The sequence below is a fragment of the Tachypleus tridentatus genome, chromosome 13, assembly GCF_004210375.1.
Source record: "Tachypleus tridentatus isolate NWPU-2018 chromosome 13, ASM421037v1, whole genome shotgun sequence".
In the NCBI taxonomy this organism is placed as follows: Eukaryota; Metazoa; Arthropoda; class Merostomata; order Xiphosura; family Limulidae; genus Tachypleus; species Tachypleus tridentatus.
In genome coordinates, this window is record NC_134837.1 from 116356234 (window position 1) to 116374693 (window position 18460).

Consider the following 18460-nt stretch of genomic DNA (forward strand, 5'->3'; position numbering starts at 1 on the left):
AGATAAAAAGACATTGTAAACAGAAGGGTTCTCCACCCAGTGCACCTACACATAAATAAAAATGGCTACCTTGATACAAGGGAACTGTCGATGTTTACGTTCTAATCTGGATGACATCAAAACACTGATTGCTTCCTACCATCCTGTATGTCTTTCCTTATAGGAAACATTTCTGAAACTGGCCAATACAGTCACCTTTCAGCAGTTTTTGTTTTTTTTTGTACAGAAAGGACAGGCTGTGTGATGGATGAATGCATGGAGGGGTGGCACTGTTGGTTGATTAGCATGTGCCAACCCTATCTTTGCCACTCGACACACCCTTGGAGGTTGTAGTCATCCGTGTTTTTTTGGGTCATACCATCACTGTTCTCTCTACCTGTAGCCTGGAGAAACCTATGATCAATCAGACCTTGATTCTCTCATTGAACAGTTGCCATCTCCCTTTTTAATCCTGGGAGACTTTAATGGACATCATCCCCTCTGGGGAAGTGCTGATATTGATAGGAGAGGTTGCTTCATAGAGCTTATGCTCTATGATCACAACCTCTCTCTTTTCAACTAGCAGTTCTTCTACTTATTTTCATGCACCTAGTCAGCTCTTTATTGTTATCGATCTCTCAGTTTACTCACCTTTACTATTCTCTCATTTTTCATAGAGGGTTGACAGTAATCCACAGGACAGTGATCATTTTTCTATAATTTTGAGAGAGACTGGCCGTGGTCAATGCCACCCAACCTGTATGCTCCGGCAGAAGCTGGATCAAGCAAACTAGCTCTCTTTTACTGCTCTAGCAGAACTTGATCCTGCCATCAATAGATGACTGTGTGGTAGCAGTGACTGACTGTATTATACAAGCAGCTGCTCAATGTATTCCTATAACCTCCACAAGTTTTCCATGATATCCTCCTCTGTGGTGGAATCGTAAGAACTGATGATGTACACTATGAAATGCTGTGCCATCTATCTCCTGCTTCTCTTGCTTTTCTCGTGAGTGTATTTAACTGGCCTGGTTGGAGAATGTTTGTTTTCCCTGATGCCTGGTACCAGGCTATTGTCCTACCTTTCTCTGAGCCTGGGAAGGATCCCAAGATTCCTTCAAACTACTGTCCAACTGCTTTGATGAGCTGTCTCTGTAAGACCTTGGAGAGGATGGTTAATGCTCAAATACTTTGGTTTTTTGAATCAGACAACCTTCTCTTGCCAACTCAGTGTGGGTTCCAAAAACAGCGCTCCTCTGTGGACCACCAGATTTGACTTGAAACGTCAAAGAAGGCTTTCTCAAATCTTGTAACAATATTCTTTGACACTGATATGGCTTATGATACAACGTGAAGGTGTGGCAGTTTGTGAGACCTACATTTATATGGGTTCGTGGCCATTTGCCCATTTTAATAATTTTTTAATGGACAGGAGATTCCAAGTTTGTGTGGATTTGATACTTTTCCATTCTTCTCTATAGGAACTTGGAATCCTATAGGGTTGTGTTTGGAGTGTCACACTTTTAGTGTGACATTAAAGATTAATGCCATCACTGAACAGCTCCTTCTTACTGTTGCAAACATGCTCTATGTTGATGACTTTCACATCTCATGTCAATCTTCGAACATGAGGTATATTGAGCAGCAGCTACAGACTGCCCTCAATCATTTACTGAAGTGGACCACAGTAAGTGGCTTTAACTTCTCTCTCTCTAAAACCGTTTGCATGCATTTTTGCCACCAACAGGGTATTCATCCTGATCCTGAACTCTGTATCGGTTAAATTCTGCTGCCTGTGGTCCCTGAGACAAAGTTCTTGGTGCTTATCTTTGACCGTAAGCTGACTTTTATACCCCACATCAAGCAACTATGAGTGAAATATATAAGAGCACTGAACATCCTCCATGTCCTCTCTTCCACCACTTGGGGAGAGGGTCGATGCTTTATGCTAAAGATATATTGTGCTTTTATTTGATCAAAGCTTGACTATGGATCACTGGTCTGTGGCTCTGCCAGAAACTTGGCCTTGAAGACGCTGGACCCCATTCATCATCAAGGACTTTGGCTCTGCACTGTGGCTTTCTGCATTTTTTCATAACAGACGATCTGTCATTGCTCCTTTCGGCCTTCGTATCCAGGTGCAGTTGGATGAATTGGGTCTCTCCTTGGATAACGTTGCTGTATTTGCTGGTCAGCTCATCCCACCATGGCTTTTTACAGTCCCAAAATGTGATCTATCTTTAAGTCATTTGAGAAAATACTTACTCCTGATTGGAAATACTGTCTGTTATTTGCTGAACATCTTTCTAACCATACTTCCATTCCTATTTATGCAGATGGTTCAAAATCAGGTGACTATGTGGGCTCTGCCATGTTTTGTTGTGGTTCAGTGGTTGCACACAGAATCCTCTCTACAGCTTCTGTGTTCACTGCTGAACTCTACACCATTTCTCTTGCCCTGGATCACAAAAGCTAAGCAGTACTCAAACTGCACCATTTATACTGACTCACTTTGTTCTATACTGGGTGTGAAATTGCTTCATGTTAGTTCACATCCTGTTCTCGCTGATATTCAAAACCGACTGGCCCATTTCTCTTTAACATCTACTTCTATCCAGTTTTTCTGGATACCAGGCCATATTGGTATTTGCAAGAACGGGCTTGCCGACACTGCAGTTAAAACTATCTGCTCTGACACTATCACCGCTGTGCCTGTTCCATACATGGATTATAGTCCTGTATTCAAAGCTCGTCTCCATGCCAGTTGGCAGTCGACTTGGAGTGAGCAACGTGAAAACAAGCTTTTTAAAAAAAAAAAACCCATATTGGACTTTGGCTGTAATGCTTCTGTAAGGATTGGAAAGAGGAAGTTGGTCTAACTGGACTATGCATTGGTCACAGTTTTTTAACTTGTTTTCTTTTATCTGGAACTGATGCATACATGAGACACACTGTATAATGTATTTTAGCTTGCAAAGTTTAATATTAACTAGATGGGTTTGAAATTTTGTATCACCATAAAGAAATGGTATTCCTCTTCATACCTTCGAATGTTTACCAGTTTTTCAGATATGTACTGTGCATCTTAAACTTGGCAAAGAAAACTATGTACTTGTGGTGATTGAATACAAGTCATTATCATGATTAAAAGCCTATACTATAAGTTAAACCTAATTATTAATTAGTAACTTCTATTTATATTTGTAACAAAATGCTAGTTGCTAACTAGTGTTCTGTTGCATTTTGACTGTTCGATGTGCTGCCATCTCTGGAAAGCCCTTAGAAGTACAGAACCATTTTTGTGTTTGTAGTAGTTGAGATTCAATTATGGGTCTTTCTGATGGAAGTGTGGTATATTATTCAGTCCACTGAGGTTTTTCCATTTAGAACTTGAATCAACAAACTATTTCACTGTTTTCAAATACCTAGCATAGCAGTCAGTAAGACCTGGATACCATCTTGAAAACAACTTGTAATGAATTCATCTATAAATGCAAAAGAATAAATAATGAAGATGAACAAAATAATTTATACCAAAAGTTGTTTAGTAACTTTTTCTGTTTGCCACTCAGTTTTGAACATTATTTGCACCAAAAAATGACTCTTGTCAGTTTCATATAAATAATGTCAAAAGGTTTTTAAATATTCTGGTGAGTAGGATCACTAAATTTATAAAACTATGCAAGTTGATAAGGCTGGATAAATCTTTCTGCTAAGTGTTATAACTAATTAAATTTCAACCTTTTAAATTATTTTGAGTGAATCTTTATTAAAACATTTCAAGTAGGTAAACAACTTATTCTGCTTTTATACTCTTTTAGACTTATGTTACTAATATCATCTTAACCTTTGCTATTGAAGTTGATTTGTTCCAAATCAACTTTAAATTAATCATAATTTAAAATATGTCACTGTATAGAATTCTTTAAAAACTTGTGTGATTAAATTGATTGGAATATATTTTATGGTAGTTTAAAATACAAGTAATTTTTTTTTTCTCTGTGAATTGAATAGAATAATCAGTTTCCAGTGTGGTGCTAACCATATCAGTTTTTGTTATGGAAGTGTTATTATTTAATGTGTTAATAGATTAAATCATGTAATTTATTTAAAAGTTATTTATGTAGTAAGTTGTTTCTAAGCAGTTGATTATTTGGATTTTTTTATTCATTTTTTTTCTTCTTTCAATAGAGTTTGAATGATGAACCAGATGTCAATGCAATATTAGAGTAAGTACTGCTGGTTACTACTTCTTTGATAAATAAGTGTAATTCCATTTTAATTTTTCAAACTAAAAGTGTAGAAAGAGTAAAGTGATAAGAAGCCATTTGGCTCAGAAAAATTACTTGTTCATTTATCATAACCACCCCAAATTTTTGTTTTGTAAAAAATGTTTCAGAAAGTAAGATATATGAAAACAATAACATTGTAATGTTTAACACTCCTACGAAAAGTGGGGCCTAATAGGCCCCAGAGCAACTTGAAAGGTTATTAATATTAGGCTAATAAATTTGTATTTAAATGAAATTGCCATTTCATTTGATTCATTTCATCAAAATTTATGAACAACTTACTACATAAATAACTTTTAAATAAATTACATCATTTGATTCATTTCATCAAATGAATTTCATAAATGTATTTCATTTAAATACAAATTTATTAGCCTAATATTAATAACCTTTCAAGTTGCTTTGGGGCCTATTAGGCCCCACTTTTCATAGGAGTGTTAAATAACATAAAGCACAGGTTTAATTTTAATAAAAGTATTTTAATCCTTGAAAACAAATGTTTACAAAAAGATTAGCTTCTAAGAAGAAAAATATTTTTCTAATAGACTCAGTATCTTTAAAAATGACCATTTTTTATACCAATCAACATCTGTCTTGTCTTATAGTTAATTTTTTAATTATGTTTTTATTAGTGTTACTAATGGCAAATATTGCAATAAGACTGCTTAGTTATTATTTTTTTTATCAAATAATGGTGTCATTTTGTTGGTATTATTATTGAAAGTTGTAACTTGTAAGAAGTCTGTGGAAACATTCATTAATCCATGCTCCATAAAAGATGCATATTCACTTTAATATGTATTTTTTTAACATGGATACTTCTGTGTGTCAAATATACAAACTGTTCTCTGATACAGATCATTTATGTATTCATAAATATTCGTCAGTTCATAAAACAAATCTATATCAGCAAATGAACGAACATGAAGCATTGGAAATCATTCTCACTCAAAACTGACTGATAAGTTATACAGTGATTTGTAGGATTTGGTGCAAGGTCCTTTAAGTTGAATTCTACAAGATGTTTCCTTTTTACCAGTATATTGAAACCTATTACATCCCATTGGTTTTCTTTCCCAAGCAATGCTGAAGAGCCATTTCTCAGCAAAGGAAAAATTCAAAAATGAGATATATGGCAGTTATTAGCTATAGTTTATGATAACTGTTGAACTGAAAATTAGATCAATCCAAGTTCATTAAATTGTTAAGGAAGTGCTTATTGTGTTGAATTTATGCTGTATTTGCCTGAGATGTTTCTCATTACAAGGTGTTAATCCAGAAGCAAGAGAAGTGCTGAGTAAACACAGCAAAACTGTCAAACTTTGTGTGGATGATAAAAAGTCAATGAAACACCAAAACATGCAAGTTTTCAGCATTAAAGTTTATTTTGAGGAATAAAATGCTTATTTCAAAAGATTTTCTGTAGTACTATTAATTCCTCTCAAAACTTTTAGTCCTGTATATCTGTTTAAAAATGAAATAGTTTTAATTTTTTTTGACATTTTGTAATTTGTTCATTTTAAAATGAAAGATGAATAGTTCTTTCAGTGTTACATTTTTCATATCTGTAAGGTATTTAATAATAAAATTAAGTGTATAAAAATGATTTTGATTTTGTATATCTTAATTCTTTTAACACAGAATGACCATATGTTAATTTTTACTCGTATGTATAATATAGCTTTAAATATGGTATGTGTACTTCCACAAAATTTGGCAGACTTTTGATAAAAATTACATGTTGTCTGTGCAAAAAAGTGTTTTTGCTAACAATTTGTATGTCAATGAATCAAACATTTTTTTCCTACTCCAAGAGCAAAGTGATGTTTATGTAAGGATTAAGAACACTTCTCATTTTATCAGAAATCTCTACCTTCATTTTCATAGTGTAACAATTAATATTTTAACATATATTAAGAAAATGTACATAACTTGTATTATTAAATGCATATTGCATAAGTCCTGCTTGTTTTTTAAATCTGTAGAAGATTCTGGTGAGTGAGAATCAACATTTTACAAAAGCATTAGAGATATCTTCAAATATTATTGAATGAACTGCATCTTCTAGAACTTTATTTAAAGATTATAAATCAACAAGCAAAGTGACAGTTTAAAAATATTGCTGGTCAGCTACAGTAAGTATACTATAAGGTTTAGAAATTATAATTATGATTAATGCTAATTAATCTGAAAACTACGGAATTTGTACCAGGAACTGCATAGATTTCAAACGGAACGAACTGTTCAACTTCAAAGAATTAACTTTGGACATTAGTATTTCTGTGAGGACATTAGACATCTAGCTAAGCTTGTGAACTGCATTAGACCAAACAACAAGAAACTAGCTAGCATTCTTGTCAAGTGAAGTATATCAGTGTAACAGCATAAAATTAATTCAATCATTGTAGACCTGGACCATTGATAAAATATTCAATTTCAGACTGGATAGAGGACTTAAAGTTGTTTGTAAGTTATTAAAACTTTTGCATATAAATTAAAATTAATTATCTCTCTCTGAACCTTGAAAATAATTTTTGTGATGGGACTCTATGCTTTGGGACATGCAGGAAAAGTACTGTATTTTTCACAGCAACTGGTTTTTACAAACCTACAGAAGAGGAAGGGATGCTAAAGTTACAAAACCTCAGTTAATTTTGGATTACAACAAGTTTGTGGGAAAGGTAGATCTGAATGACCAACACCAAAGTAACTGTTCTTCTGGATCAAAGAAAATAAAAGTATATAAAATTTTGCTTTTCAAATTTTGGACTTGACAGTTGTAAGTGCTTAAATTTTGTACAAATAACAAACCAGTTGGTTAGCATTATCCGAGAAGGCCTTCAGAATGTATTTGGTCACAGCTCTTATTGAGCCATTACTTCAAAGCAGACTAGGTCCTTCTGGCATACTACTGTCAAGAACTGTGCAAGACTTACACTTGCTAGGTATATCCCATCAACTTGTGACAGAAGTCACAGAAAAAGATGAAAGCTGTGCCTCCCAGAAAAATAGTGGCAAACAAATATAAACTATTTAATGTGAATTTCTCTGTATCAAATATTTTGAAGAGTATGATATTGGTGTTACTCTTCTAAAAAGGTAATTATTTTTCTGTGTCTGCTCTCTTCCTTTGTTAACTTTGTTTCTTTAAATATTTTAATGTTTTTATCTTGAAGTACAACAGTGGTTACTTTTTACATTAAATTTTAACTGAAATATTTTTTGAAGTTTTCATTTGTTATTTATACAGTGCTGATGCTCCTTTTCATGTGTCAAAATCAGTTTGCAGTAAGGTTCCTATGTAAACTTGCATTAATTGATAGTTTTTCCTATGCATAGCATTAAGTACGTGTATATACCAGGGGCGTAGATTTTTTACACCCAATGGGGAGGATGATTTTTCCAACCACTCATGTGGACTGTTCAATTCGCAAATTGGTAATATCTGATTACTTGAACCTGAGAGCTGTAAACATGCAGTCACAGAGTAATTTTGTTGCCACGATACTTGCATGTATGCTTAGGCCTACTGACTGATACTTATGAACTATCGCTTAGATCGAAAAGCTTAGAAGCACACCTATATTAAAGATGTACATTTTGGCTACTAAAAAGGCCTACATCTAGGACTAATTATGCAATTCTATTGGTAAGAACACGAGAATCACAAGAACAAACACATAATTTGTATGCCTGTGATGCAATAAAACAATTCAACAGACCAAACTGTAGGAGGGTGATTGTATGCACCATACCCCCATCTAAAATGAAGGGGGGATGTATCTCCCATCTTCCCAGGATCTACGCCCCTGATATATACATATATTTTCATTCTTGATCCTTGGTTGTTCCTTTTATCTTGTATTAACATTTGCAAACATTTTGTCAAAATGTGTATAATTTTATTAATTTATGCATTTTGTATGCACATTATTCATTTTAGAGATATATATCATTTGTACATAACTTTATTAATACTGCAGATGTGTAGAGTTTTGTATTTGTATAAAGTGTTACGAATAAACCTTTTTTCCAGTTTTCTAGCTGCTAGTGTTATGCAATTTTGCTTTTATTTCACCTGCATTTAGATAACAAGAAGAAGAATACAAATTCAGTAGGCATAACTATGGGCGTACAAAGTCAAAGTACAAATCTCAAATATGTTACCAGTATTTTGAAAACTGTAGGAAACTTTGGCTACCATACATATGTATTTTTCTTGATGATGAGAAACTCACTTGAACCACATTAACTCTATACACCACAACATTAAGTTTATCTGTGAACAGGAAAAAAAGTAACCAAATAGCATTTCTTAACCTCAAGATCACTAGAACTGATACACAATTTAAAATGGAAATTCACAAAAAAATTACCCATTCTAGATTATACATTCCCTGGGACTCAGTATATGAAACAAAACAAAAACTCGACATATTAAGGAACCAAATAAACACAGCCACAAAACTATGCTCATCCAATAATATTAATGATAAAATCAAAAAAATAAAACAATACTTTATCAACATCAACAAATTCCCTCAAAAAACTGGAAAAAATTATATGCACACACCTAGACCAACAACAAACAAACAATAACTCCCAAGATACAACAAACTACAAAACCTTACATTGCTGCATATATGTTCTTTACATCAGCGAAAAGATAACGAACTGGAAAAAAACATAACAAAACACAACATTTCAGTAAATGCCAAATGTATTTGGAAACCAGGTACAAAACTAAAGTCCATACTATGTAAAATTTACACTGACAAACACAGCACCAAAATAATTTATAAAATACACTGCAACAACTGCCACAACTTCTATATTGAAGAAACAAGCACAAAATTGGAAACTAGATTCATAGATCACAAAAAACAACTTCACACATTTTTAAATGCTGTAAATCAAACAAACACAACATAACCATAAAAACACCCAGATACCAAGTACAGAAACAACTATAAAAAAAAAAAATCAAAGAAGCCCTACTTACACAACAACTAAAACCAAAATTAAACCCATATAAAGGAACATCTTTATACCTATATTAATTAATAACCTAACATCCAATTACAGCGCCCCCTACAATCAAATACCCATTTATACTCTTGTCACTAAGACATGCCTGGCAACAGTTAGTTGCAAATTTTCTTTTTGTTAACCTTAATATGACCTAGGATAGCCAAAACATTGTTCTGTTGATTATCAGTAAAAGTGTTAATATCTATACCAGCAGTTTTGGTATTATTTATTCACAGATGTTCAAGTTTTAATTATTTTTCTTAAAACTTACAAGAATAAAGAAAATATACATTGAAAAACAAAGGTTCAAAGTACTTGCAAAGGCAATGAGACTGTTGGAGCATTGCATTTACTAAGCCTTGCCGTAAGCCTTGTTTGTTTTTCCAAATGGATAGTGTTGAGTTATTAATTGCTTTATGCTTCAAATATACATAAGAAAAAAAAAAAAGAAAACTTGCTAAATTAGGGAACACAAAATGCCTGTAATTTATTTGGATGTCTACACAAGCTTTATGCAAGTTGAAATATTATTTTTCTTCTCTTCAGAGCAACAACTTAATCATCACACTTTCAACAGTTTGGATGAAATTATGATTTTCTCATTTAAGCTGTTTAAAAATGGGTATAGTATTTACATACAAATAAATACTCTTAGAAACATAAAAGTCTCACCATACGATGTATGCCACTTCTCTTCCTAAATTTTGTAAACCACCCCCTACTAGCCTTAAAGGCATCACTTGTATCAGCACTTGTTCTAGGGGTGTTTTTCAGGAGGTCAGCATGTAACTGCTTTGCTTTCTCATAAATGATTGTTTCAGAAATGCCATCACCAGCTAACTGTTTTTCCTTTACCCAAAACAACAACAGTTTTTGTACCTCTTCCATTGTTTGTGATCTTTGTTTCGTAAGCACTGTCACTCCTTTTGCAACATCAGTTCCTTTGATGACCTCTTTATTTTTCAGTATGGTGCAGATTGTAGACTTTGCCACACCAAACTGTGTAGCAAGGTCAGACATGCGAACACCACTCTCATACTTCGCTATGAGATCTTTTTTCACCTCTATTGTGGCTCTAACAACTTTTCTTTTTGGTTTGCTGCTTTCATTATCCTTCTTTGACCCCATGGTGGTTTATTTTATGAGAATATTTAGAAAAACAGAAAAGAAAAACGAGAACGTTCACAGTAGATTTTAGTGGGGGTGTGGACTGAGCGACAGGTGCGGGTAAAATGTTTTGGGCGAGCTTGGCATGGGCTGAAAATGGTCGAAGGGTTGTTTGGGTTATTTCTGGGATTCGGGCCACGACAGCTTGGTTTGGGAACCGAGTTTATGTTCGACAACTGAGACATTTTTTTTCTCAATTTGTTCAAAAACCGAATTGTTCGAGAAAGGAGTCATTCAAGAATCGAGGTACCACTGTGTATGTTTTAATCTTGGTTTTGCTGTGTAGCTCCTTAAATGTCTTGATGTGCCCTTTGCCCTGCTTCTAACAAAAGGGTTAAATAAAACACTTATAAAGTAAAATAATTAATTGGACAAAAATCTAAGCATAATAATATGAAACTCAAAACTTTATAAATCAAATCTTTAATTGAAATTTTCAAAACACTCCTCTCCTCATCCTTTTATTTTGATGAAAATATTTCTCTGCCCATTTAAGATTGGTATGAATCATGCATCATTTGCTCCAGTTTTTAATAATGACTCTCTCCACCTACATAAATGCACCCTCAGTACCAGGTCTTTATATAAGTTATTTCTCCTTTCTCATATTTTCTCAGTGGCAGAATTTATAACAGTTGTATGTGATTACTGAGGGTTTCTTTTTAACATTGTTTTTACATTTTTGATGTTTTCTTTTAGACTTGTTCTAGTGGGCCTTGAGTTTATTTTCTTTACTATAAAATAACACTTTGAGGACATTTTTTGAATAAGAATACACATATTCACATCTTGAACATGAAGTCTCCTGGTGTTCTTTCTCTACCACCTCACAAGTCTGGCATTACCCAGGTGTTGGGTGGGGGAGAGCCCTTTCACAGATGATGTACAATTCTTCATACACAGAAAGGTAGAGTTTTATATGCTGTTCATTGTTTTTTTCATTTGCTGGCTGTGAGGTTTTATGTGTGGTGGGATTCAGGACAGGCTGGTGAGAAAGTAGACTATATTTCCAACACCTTCCTTTACTCACACAACAAATCACAAGCCTCAACCAGACATTATGCTTTCTGTGCCTTTTGACAGCTAGTACATTAAATTCATAATATTTTAAGCATTTCTCCTGTAGCTTACAAATCATTTCTCCTTTATTAAGAGAAAATCACTCATTACCTGATTCTTCCATGTTTGGTAGACATTTCTGTGCATGCAAGAAGATTTGCTAATCATATGAGAGAAGATGCTGCCATGCTTTTATCGATTGGATCAGTAATTATTGACTTTCCATCACCTGAAGAATAATTATTTGGACTCTCAAATGTTAGATCCTCTTTTTGTATTTGGAACTTTAGTCAAGTTTGCCTTAATTTCAGTTTTACATAATTTGCCTGTCACAAGTTTGACATTTTTGTCATTTTTGAAACTGTTGTCTGAGGCTTAACACAGATTACCTGTGCAATTTTCTGTTGATGTTAGTAACTACTTTTACTTTGATCAGGTTATTGGCTTCTGCTCTAATTCTTAGTATCTTGGTTGGTTTGTTGTTGGGATCATTTGGAGAGAGATAGGTGACTTGCTAGAAGGAGTTTCTGCTTTTTCTCTGACTCTTAGAGATCTCAGAAAAGCTCTTTTCTCAGACAGTCTGTTTGTACTGGTATTCCTGATTCAGTGGAATCTTGAGTGGTTTAACTCCACTCCTTCCTTTCCACCCTAGTTTCTTGACTGTTTCTAAGGTCTTCTATTGGATGGATGGTTTCTAGCATTTTTGCCTTTGGCGTGGATTCCTGTACATGGTGAGGGAACCTTCCAGAGAAGGTTCTGTTCTTTCAATTTGCCTCCTCTGTGATCTAAACATTCACCCACATGTTTGCTGTGTGTGGCAACCCATGAAGGGAGGAGAGGATCTTGTGGTTGAGAGGTCAAACCCTAACACACCACTTTGGTCTTGAATTCCTTTAGACAGTCAGCCTTGGGGTGGCTCCACTAGTGTCATTTGGCTGGCCCACTTAAGCTAGGGTAAACAGTACCATTGTTGGATGTTCTCAACAGGTGTTGTGGACATTGTATCTAATTATGGTGTTTGGGTATAATGCTCATGAAATCATGGCTTTGCTGCAGTTTCATTGTTTGGCACTGTAGTGCATCCCCTCATAGGGCTCCATGGTTGGTGGGGTCAGTAGGTACCAAAACTCTTTATTATGGATCTCCCAAAGTAAAACTTAAATAAATGAGTGAAAAAACAGTCCATAGGTAATGACCACATCTTAAAGGTGCTGAGCAGCAATCTTCAATATCTGTGACAAAGATCAATACACTCTCACACATAACACTAGATGGTTTTTCCAGCTTCCTTTATGAACAGAGCAACCCTGTGTGGGGGCTTCCTTGTAATTTTGATTCAGGGATGACACTTTGCTATCATTATGTGTTGAGCATGTCCCTGCTTTTTGGCCATTATATTACTTTTCATGATTATGGAAAAGGGTCCTTGACTCTTTGTAACTCTGCATGCAGAGCATTAAATTATTGAGCTATTGGTTGAACTTCATTTGTTCCACATCTTCCTTGTAATTCTAGGTCAGAGTCTTGCCTATCAGGCTAGGGAGTTAAGGGTTAGGTTTAGTATCCTAGGCCAGATGATCTCCATTTTCCAAATGTTGAGTGTGATGTGAACGGGCACTGTAACTCCAAGTGCTATTTGTTGTATTTTTTGCTTTTTCAGACTGGAGAGAAGGCTTATGTACTTGGGTATTGCTCATATTCTCCATGTAACCTAGGTTTCTTGCATGCAACATTTTGTAACTTTCAAGTTGGGTTCTTGGGCCCTTTAATTTTGAGTTAGATGTATTTCATTTTGTGTTTCTTTAAGTTGGAATGAGGATTTGTCCATTTTTGTATTGCATGTCTTCTCTTCACAATTCTATTGATTTGACTTGAAACATTACTATAATGTTCTTGTTGAGAGGGATTTGAAGAACATCCCTGAGTCAGAGGTTCTTGTCGGTTTCTCTACCCAAGGAGTTTCTGCAGTGAGGCATATCTCCACTCACAAAGATGGAATTATGATGCTGACCAATGTCCTCATTCTCACATTTATGTCACCATGTCTGCCTGCCACCATTAGGGCAGGTTATCTTAATTGAAGAGTATGGCCATACATTCCAAAGCCTTGCCTTTGTTTCCAGTGTCAGCGGTTTGGTCACTCGAAGACATCGTTGTGGTTTCTTGACGTGTGCTTGTTGTGGTGGCAAGGACCATGATGCGTATGAGTGTGAAAAGGACCTTCATTGCATCAGTTGCAATGGCTCTCACCCATCCTACTTTTGTTCTTGCCCTAAATGGTTGGAAGAAAAAGAGGTGCAGCATTTGAAAACAATCCAAAACATTACTTACCCTGAGGCTCAACAGTTGCTGTCCACCACTTCATCTCGGACATATGCTACTTCACTTCGTTCCACTACTATAGTGGGAGTGCAGATGGATCTCTTTGTGCTTCCAAAAGAATCATTCTCAAAACAAATGAAAAATCTTATTACCTCCATGGTTAAAAAATTTGATGAATTAATTTCAACACCCATCTCTGCTCAACATACATTCCAGTAAATCCCAAGATTCACATCCTTTGGTTCTGGTATGAGCATTTCTTCAGATACATTTTCTTCTCACACATCAAGAAGCAAAATGATCATTCATTCACCTCCTCAGTCGCTTGAATCTTCTTCCAACAGTAAAGACCTGCCCAATCGACCCAGGGGAGGATCCATGGGGGTCGACAAACCTCCCTCGAATGAAGACAGTAAAGATAAAGACATTGTAAACAGAAGGGTTCTCCACCCAGTTCGCCTACACGTAAATAAAAATAGCACCTTGATACGATGGAAGTGTCAATGTTTACGTTCTAATCTGGATGACATCAAAACACTGATTGCTTCCTACCATCCTGTATGTCTCTCCTTACAGGAAACATTTCTGAAACCTGCCGAAACAGTCATCTTTTGGCAGTTTTCTTTGTACAGAAATAACAGGATTTGTGATGGACGAGTGCATGGAGGGGTAGCACTGTTGGTGGATCAGCATGTGCCCACCCTGTCTTTTCCACTCGACACACTCTTGGAGGCCATAGCCATCCGTATTTCCTTGGGTCCTACCATGACTATTTTTCTCTCGACCTATTACCTGGAGAGACCTATGATCAATCAGACCTTGATGCTCTCATGAACAGCTGCTGTCTCCCTTTTTAATCCTGGGGGACTTTAATGGACATCATCCCCTCTGTGGTAGTGCTGATGTTGATAGGAGAGGATGTTTCATAGAACGTATGCTTTCTGATTACAACCTCTCTCTTTTCAATAGCAGTTCTTCTACTTATTTTCATGCACCAATTCAGTCTTTTATTGTTATTGATCTCTCAATTTGCTCCTCTTTACTATTCTCCCATTTTTCTCAGAGGGTTGACAGTAATCCACAAGGCAGTGATAATTTTCCTATAATTTTGAGACAGACTGGGCGTGGTCGGTGCCACCTGACCTGCGTTTCCCAGTGGAAGCTGGATCAAGCAAACTAGCCCTCTATTACTGCTCTTGCAGAACTTAATCCTGCCATTGTTTGTCAGCCATCAATAGATGACAGTGTGGCAGCAGAAACTGACTGTATTATACAGGCATCTGCTTAGTGTATTCCTAAAATCTCTAAGTTTTCCACGATATCCTCGTCTGTGGTGGAATCCTGCCTGCCACATGGCACGGAATGTCCAAAAACAGGCCTGGGATCCTTTTTGTGGGTATTTCACACCCTTTCACTGCATTGTTTTCCAGAAGGCTTGTGCACATGATCCATGGGTAAGACATCAAAGCTAGAAGGAATCTTGGATTAAGTTCACAACCAGCATATCTTTTACCACCAGTTCCAATGTCATATGGGATAAGGTTTGAAAGGTCAGTGGGCAGTATAATTCTGGCCCCATCTCGATTTTGCTCTCTGATGGTCAGAAAACAGCTGATACCCAGAGTATCGCTGATACTCTAGGTGAAAACTTTTGCTGGGTATCTAGCACTTCTGCTTCTTCCTCCAGGGCAAACACCTCTGTCCTTTCAAGCTGATTGTCTCTATGATTATAATTGTTTCTTTACACTGGTGGAACTTAAACTGGCCCTTCATTGGTCTCCCAGTATGTTGGTTGGACCTGATGATGTACAGTATGAAATGCTGTGCCAACTATCTCCTGCTTCTCTTACTATTCTTCTGCTTGTTTTTAACTAAATCTGGCAGGAGAATGTTTTTCCTGATGCCTGGCACCAGGCTATTGTCCTACCTTCCTCTAAGCCTGAGAAAGGTCCCAAGATTCCTTCAAACTACCATCCAATTGCTTTGATGAGCTGTCTCTGTAAGACCTTGGAGAGGATGGTTAATCCTCATTTACTTTAATTCTTCGATCAGACAACCTCCTCTCGCCCACCCATTGTGGGTTCTGAAGGCAGAGCTCCACTGTGGACCACCAGATTCAACTTGGAACGTTATTCAGAGATGCCTTTCTCAAATGACAATATCTTATATCAATATTCTTTGACATTGAGAAGGCTTATGATACAACTTGGAGGTATGGCAATTGTGCTGCTTGTGGTCCCTGAGACAAAGTTCTTGGAGCTCATCTTTGACCGTAAGGTGACCTTTATACCACACATCAAGCAGCTAGGGGCTAAATGTATAAGAGCACTGAACATTCTCCATGTCCTGTCTTCCACCACCTTGAGATCAGATCAGTGTTCTATGTTAAAGATATATCATGCTTTTATTCATTCTAAACTTGATTATGGATCACTGGTCTATGGGTCTGCCAGGGCTTCGGCCTTAAAAATGCTTGACCCCATTCATCATCAAGGACTGTATGCCATTTCTCCTGTCCTGGATCATGTAGAAGCTAAGCAGTATTCAAATTGCACTATTTATACTGACTCACTTAGTCCTCTACTGGCCCTAGAATTGCTTCACATTATTTCACACCCTGTTCTCACTGATATTCAAAACCAACTTGCCCAATTGTCTTTAACATCTACTTCTCTCCAATTTTTCTGTATACCAGGCCAGGTTGGTATTTGTGGGAAGGAGCTTGCTGACGCCACAGCAAAATCTATCTGCTCTGGCACTATCAAACACTGGACCTGTTCCATACATGGACTATGGTCCTGTATTCAAGGCTTGGCTCTATGCCACTTGGCAGTCGACTTGGAGTGAGCAACACGAAAACAAGATTTTTCAAATAAAACCCTATATTGGACTTTGGCTGTCTTGCTTCAATAAGGATTGGAAAGAGGAAGTTGTTCTAACTGGACTATGCATTGATTACAGTTTTTAACTTATCATTTTCTTTTACCTGGAACTGATGCACCATTGTGTAGTCTGTGTGATACTCAGGTCACAGTTAACCACAATTTACTTTCTTGCCATCCTTATGACTCTCAACAATGGTGCCATTTTCACCATATTCTGTTCCAAGGTTTGTCCATAACATTGGACAATGTTATTGGTGATGGTGACACTGTCTATCTTGGAAATGTTTTTAGTTTTTTAAAGGCCATCAATCTTTTTAATGCTATTTAAGTTTTTTAATTTATACATTAGACCTATTTTAATGAGATTCCCTTTTAAGAATCACAGTTTATCTAGTTTAATTTGAAATTAGAAAATGTCTGTAAAGTCAAATGACTTGAAACCAGGACTGGAAAGGCCAACTTTGGGTGACTGATGCTTCTGTTTGAACTACCTGTTGGTCATCCTGGCAAGTTATTATTAAAATTTTGCCATAAGTCTTTTAAAAATTTAATTACTTTACTTTTTGAAAATGGCCATAACTTAGAGCCAGGACTGGAAAGGCCAACTTTAGGTGATTGACAGTGGTTTTTGTACTCACCTGTTCGTCTTTCTGGTGAGTTATGATAATTACAGTTATGCTACAGAAAGTCCTCTTCCACTTGTATTACTGTAGTTTTTCTGTTAATGCTGTAGACTAGATGTAAACATAGGTTTTATGCTTTTCTTTTACTTTGTTTTATTTTACCTTAAAGTCCTTTTATAACTTTCCTAATTTTACTTTAATTTTAACCTTTTACTGGATGTTTGGCACAGATTATCCAGCTGCTTTGTGTCATAAAACACCAAATCAATGAACCAACCAATTTCCTGCCAGAGCTACTACACCTTGCTTATAATTTGTGTCTATAGCCATGTAATTCCAGTGACAAAATGTAGGACCATGTCTGCATGCTTGGGGCCTAAATGATTCTCCTGAGCATATACAATATTTCCAGACCAGATGTGTTTGAGATTGCATGTTTTTCTCACAATGTTATGATTTGACACTATGACTGTTTGACATTTATTACCTACATTTTTGATTTCACATTGTCCCAATGAGAAGCATATCTGTTCCAGAAGTAGTGCAGACTCTACTAGGGTGCTATACAGTACCTCAATTTGCACATTTTCTGTGTGAATGCTTTATGTTAAGATCTTGTTCTTGCAGACACCCTCTATCTTATCAGTGTGAGATTGTAGCTGAAGTGTGTGAGTGGAGGTGTGTTTCAGAAGTTTATATTTTCCTATAATGAAAATACATTAAATTTTATATAGTTTATATACAGATCTGGTATGGAGGATGTATTGAGAGTAAAGAGTAAATGTAGTGGGGTAGAAAAACTGGAGCAAGTGAGATATGATTAATACCAATGGGTAAAAAGAGGAAATTTAATTGAAATAAAGCTTATGTGTGAGTGAGGTCAGTATCATTAGAAATAGACTTTTGGTATGGGAAAATGTAAACTGTAATTTCTAAGTAAAAGGATTTCTATATTACATTCTCATTTGTAAGTAATTACTCTTTTTTAGAATTGGAAAAAAAAATGTGATTCTCTTAATTCACCACAAGATCTTGTGATATTAGATTAATTTTAGCATCAATGTCAGATGTAATTTTAGAGTTTTCTCATGTGAACCTGTGT

At 35.8% G+C, this 18460-nt stretch overlaps 1 protein-coding gene across 2 annotated transcripts in view; it reads left to right on the forward strand.

Annotated features, from left to right (window-relative positions):
- Positions 1-18460, forward strand: part of LOC143240083 (ribosomal protein S6 kinase beta-1-like) — a 94613-nt gene that overhangs the window by 14630 nt on the left and 61523 nt on the right. For both annotated transcript variants that reach the window (XR_013021566.1, XM_076481928.1), the window contains exon 2: positions 4171-4208. Coding sequence is in view for 1 of the 2 variants with exons in the window: in XM_076481928.1 (XP_076338043.1) it covers positions 4171-4208 (38 nt within the window). In the remaining variant the exon portion in view is untranslated. The remainder of the gene's footprint in view (positions 1-4170; positions 4209-18460) is intronic.